General features: G+C 41.5%; 1 protein-coding gene across 1 annotated transcript; it reads right to left on the bottom strand.

The window, feature by feature from the left end:
• Nucleotides 1-516: 516 nt before the first annotated feature.
• On the bottom strand, nt 517-3054 carry LOC148026659 (DNA sliding clamp PCNA). Its single transcript, XM_087691135.1, has 4 exons — nt 2603-3054; nt 1669-1821; nt 1449-1546; nt 517-1318 (listed from the first exon to the last, which is right to left on the bottom strand). Exons 1-4 carry the CDS (start codon nt 2919-2921, stop codon nt 1097-1099), a joined length of 792 nt encoding a protein of 263 aa, XP_087547261.1. The 5' UTR covers nt 2922-3054; the 3' UTR covers nt 517-1096.
• Nucleotides 3055-5166: the final 2112 nt, after the last annotated feature.

Below are 5166 nucleotides of genomic sequence, written 5' to 3'. Positions count from 1 at the left end.
AAAATAGTCTCACATAGAGTAATTTGCTAAGCAATGATATTGTACATTTATGCTTCAAGCTCTAAACTCAAACAAATTGTTCAAGGATACTTTGGCCTAATGCATCTTGGGAGAGTCTATCTCATTTCAAATACAAAAAGACAACACTATGGCCATGCAAACTACATAAACTTAATCAAATCAAAGTCTCCAAAGAGTCACTCTTTATGATGGGAGCTAATAAGAGTGGTGAGTATCTAAGCACTTGTTGAAATTTCTTAGATGCATGATTTGTGCCACCAAACAACAAAACTCAAGGTTTAAACTCGCTCACCCACCTTACTCAAACCACTACACTACAATCGATTGATGCTTTAAAAAGGTAAAGTTGGCATTCCTACTAAATCATTCATTTACCAACATTCTCCATCTAGCATGACATGTTTCCTTGTCCATCTTTTAATCATGACAATACATTCATATTGGTAAGATTTATTCTCCGTTGAGTGTTTTATTTCCAATACAATTCCTTCCTAACAAATGCCACAATGGTGTCATCTCACAAGAGCTCATGGTGACATTCTGATGGTCTATTTCATAAGTTTGAATGAAATTCTAACACGAGACAATATTTCTGATTGTTCATTTTTCCACTATCATTGCATCTTTTGAAAGGACCTTCCCATTATAGTAATTGTGTCATTAAATCCTGCAAAATAGTGATAACAAAGCAAATAAAAGTATATTGTCACCAATAGTGATAACATATTGCCACATTGGTGTGACAATCAAACAGGGATGGTTCCTTATGTTAATATGTTGGAACTTGCACAAAGTCCTCAAATTACGACCTGTATATAGAAGATGATAAGATCAAGTGACATTGACTAGTTCGTTTTACCCAAGAAACCTGCCCACTTCCTTGTCTTGATGCATGCTCAGATTCCTTTAAGTAGAGTCACAACTTTTGTCACTGACAGAGCAGAAAACTGTGACGACCCCTCCATCTAGTTTACACCGAGTATTGAATTAAAAAACCTGTTCCGTATGCCTGCTGTCTCTTTACTTTTGCAGCCACACATCCAACACTTCATCGATTGAGAGGCATTTCGACCGTCTATGAGTTGACCTCATCTTCTTCTTCAATCTTGGGCGCTAGGTAAAACCTAATGTAACCCATTTCTGCAATTTTATACTCTACAACAACAGGCAGCTCATTTGACATGCTGACAGTGACTGTGTTAGACAAGGGAGTAGCTTTTGTGAAGGAGTTCATATATCGTAGAGCAAAGGTTAAGGAGACTGGCTGCTGAATTTGTATAACAGTTGCATCCTCCGGCTGCAGCACAGGCAGAGGAATTTAAGCAGACTTTTCACTAAGAAATCACTCAAGATTCTACTTCACCAATGTGTCAAGAGGAACATGTACATACGTAAATCTGATTGAAAAAACCATCATTCACCCATACCTTGTCAACAGATGTATTTTGCCGGCACACAATGTTAGCACTACCTATATCACCCTTGGTGGAAAACTTAACACCTTCTTTTGTGGCTGAAATTACAACTGCAGTGAAAGCAAACTAAACATCAGCATGAATACAATGGAGGGGCATGCCTGCATGTGAGTGTAAAAGTATAGGTCCACACTTCGTCATTTGTAGAAGGAACATATAGATAACACTTTACCAGTATCTCCAATAGAGCTCAGATCTCTGCATATTCTTGCAAATTCTTGTGACGGCATTCTAATTATGGCTTCATACTCCGTTTCAGGAATGCCCAAATGCTCACTGTCTATATCCATCAGCTTCATTTCAAAATCAGAGATCTTGTCCTGGTCTGCAAGTCATTTCCGAGAAAACCAAAGAATCTCAGGGACAAAGATGCTAGACTTATATAGCTGCTCTTTTCCAACGCCAGCAACATATGCACGAAATCCTCAGCATAGGAAAGTAGAAATTCTGCATGCTATATGTGGGCTAGTGCACATGTTATAAATGTACTTGACTGCAATACTGAAATCAAACGGCATATACTTTTACAACTTGCACGACCCTTGGATCTACAGTAGAATGAGAACCCTTTCTTCATCATGATGTCTTCATATGTTCAACTGTCATTGAGCAGAATGTTTTTCACAAAGAATATACATTATGTCTCCATCATCTTGTGATAATAGGCTTACGAATCCAATACAAACACAGTACACAAGTCTTCATTCCCCAGTGCCAATCCATGAGAACCCTAAGCATCAAACAGCATGTGCAGATATCGATTTTGCAGTCAAACATGCTTATCACGCACAAGCCAGCAGACAACAGACTACAATTAGTTTAAGGACAATGCCTGCAAGTAACCTCTGTCCAAAACACCATTTCTACATGCCTTCACTGGAATTTGAAAAACCAAGTTGCATAAAATGACATCAGGTCGTGCTCAAAGCAGCTAAATAGAACCAGGAAGAAAGCCTATTTCTGCATGTCCCTATCCTAATTACACAACTCATGAAGCCTTAGCATCAAATATCTGAGACGTTAAGCCTATGCCTTGACCGAAATTTGCCTATTTCCGCCTGTCACGATCTGAGACTGTCAAAAAGCCAACAGAAATGCATCCTTACTCGGACTCTCGAACATGAAGGTGACAGTGTCACCGCCATCGTCGGCCTTGATGGTGATGATGTCATCGTTGCCTGCGCACTTGAGCATCTTGGCCATGTTGTTGAGGTTCATGCCCATGGACAGATTGCGGTCGCAGCGGTAGTGCTCAAAGCCCTCTGAACGGAGCAACAGCGCAACAAGGGCGACGTGACTGGAGTCCATGGCCTGGAGGGAGAAGCCAGTGGCGGAGCAGTCGAAATTCGCGTCCGTGACGAGGTCCTTGATGGCCTCCAGGACCTTCTTGAGGAGGCTACCTTGGAGGAGTCTAAGTTCCAACATGGCTGCAAGCTAGGGTTTGATGCCACGCACAGAGATTGATTGCACAGACAGACAGAGAGAGAGAGAGAGAGAGAGAGAGAGAGGTGACAGTTGAATGCTATGAAATGATAGCTGGGAAGCCCAAACAAATACACTGGGTTGAGACAAAGGCGGGAAGAGCCCTAGGGACAGCATTTGGGCGGCAAAACCGCTCTCTCTCTCTCCGGCAACGTTAGAGAGTCCCAGCTTTTTGGGCAGGCCCAAAAAAGGAGTGTGCTCAAGAGAACGTGCCATCAGGAGTCTCACGAGTCACACTCATTAAGCGTCAAACATGGAGACAGCCCCACAATTATTCTCACTCGAGACACCACGCGGCGTATGGCCATTGGCCATGTATGCAAATAGCTGTATGCAAATAGCTCTGGGAATACAGCAACAAACTAACGAGATCCATTAAGACCATCAAAAGCCCTTGCGTGATTATGCAAGCAATCATTAAATGTTGTCAATCTAAAGATGGCGGAGGTCGAGCAATCCTTTCAAAAAAATCAATGGAGATACAATGAAGAATGCAAAGCCTAAAGCCACTGAAGGAGCTAGGGTGCACAAGCCATCAATTTCCCTGTCATTTGACCGAATCCGACAACAGTACGCCAACTTGCTATCTTCAAAAGTTTACTTGTACTTTCAAGGGCACTCCTCTCTGAAATAAGAGTTCAGACACTACTTCGATGGCATTTACCAAGAGAAAGCAACGTTTGTGCAATACAAATTTGTCAATAATGGCTTTTACCTAGGCTCGCTAGGCTTGAAAGGGATTGGGTTTTGGCTATAGATGTCGATTATTGTGGCAATCTTGTATATGCATTGCCATGGTGCTCCTTGTTCTCCCCTAATGGAGTCCTACAACATGAGTGCCTGGTCTAGATGATACTCATTAACCTGCCCCCCTAGCTAGATAATGAGATTGCTAGCATTAGAGCCGTGCTTAGGAAAGTTCTTTATGTGCCCTCTATGTCAACTCCATGGGGATTACTCAAGAACAAACACTAGGCTAGCACACTTTGGAACTAGTGGAATGAAGCCCCCAAGGTCCTACATCTCAATGACCTTAAGGGCTTTGAGCTCCTTCTCTCAATGCCTTTCTTGTCATTCCCAAACTCTTACTAGTACTATCATGGTACTAGCCATTTTGCCCATTCTTATCCTAATAAAAGCTCCATCAACAAAACCACCCTCTTGATTTCATATCAATCTCTTATCATTCTAAATATGATTAGGTTTTCATGTGAAAATAGGAAAAAAATAGTGAAAAAGCTCAACCCTTTATTGGCCCCATAGACACAACAAAAAGTGCTAAAGGGAATAAGGTGGATACAAACCACCAAACCTCCTCCTCCAAGCCAAGCCACCCCAAGAACATCAAGAACCATAAAGTTGCTACCAATGACAAGTTTTCAATGTAGAAGGCCAACAATTCAAAGGCACTAGTCAACAAAGGGAATCAACCACCAAAGCCACAGAAGAGAGTTGGCAATAAAGAAAATCCCAATTTTTTCCTCTAACACCTGGCAATAACTCTTTTTATTGATAGGAATTATTTTGCGCCTATTAAAGGCCATGAACTACTCGATGAATTGACTGTTAAAATGCATGGATCTAGAGCTTGGCTATGGTGGATGATAGTAGTAAACAAGACTCGTGAAGACATAGAGTTAACAACTGTTTATTACACAAATGAATTAGGTTCCAAGATTGAGACTTGGACTCATAAAGACAATCTTGTGTATGTAGACAATGACACAGACACTTGAGTGAAAGGACAAAGGTACTATGACATTGCATTCAAATGATAGGTAAGTATAATGCTTTATAGCTTGAGGATAGGTAGCACTTTCCACCACTGTGCTTATGGGATTGAGCAAGTTTGTATATCCTTAGTCCAACTGCTCCATACAAAGGGGCTACACTGACTGTGATTTTCAACACCCCTCCTCAATCACAACCAGAAAGGCACAAAGTGTGTATGAAAGGTGAGAAGGATCGAAGCTTGCTTGGAAGTGAGCTATGGTAGAGAGCAAGAGCAAGAAGAGAGAGAGACACAAATGGGAACTTCAATAGTCACAATGTGTGATCGGGCCTTCCTTTATTCAAACTGTCACTAAAAGAATAAAGTGGGAGGTTGTTGGGGCCAGAGGCGCCTTTACCCCTAACAACCTCCCACTTAAAGGCGAATCTGCCCCAGTGAGGAGTGAAAAGAAAAAGA

This window comes from Lygodium microphyllum, chromosome 13 (assembly GCF_053477565.2).
Source record: "Lygodium microphyllum isolate KBCC chromosome 13, Lygodium_microphyllum_v1.1.10, whole genome shotgun sequence".
Taxonomy (NCBI): Eukaryota; Viridiplantae; Streptophyta; class Polypodiopsida; order Schizaeales; family Lygodiaceae; genus Lygodium; species Lygodium microphyllum.
This window is presented reverse-complemented; position numbering and strand designations above follow the sequence as displayed.

What these genes read in the sequence shown, in the direction of transcription:
- LOC148026659 (XM_087691135.1), bottom strand. Translation starts at nt 2,921, where the DNA reads ATGTTGGAACTTAGACTCCTCCAAGGTAGCCTCCTCAAGAAGGTCCTG. An exon ending in GAGCTCTATTGGAGATACTG is followed by an intron (nt 1,547 to 1,668) that starts GTAAAGTGTTAT and finishes CTTTCACTGCAG; the next exon opens with TTGTAATTTCAGCCACAAAA. An exon ending in AAAATACATCTGTTGACAAG is followed by an intron (nt 1,319 to 1,448) that starts GTATGGGTGAAT and finishes CCTGTGCTGCAG; the next exon opens with CCGGAGGATGCAACTGTTAT.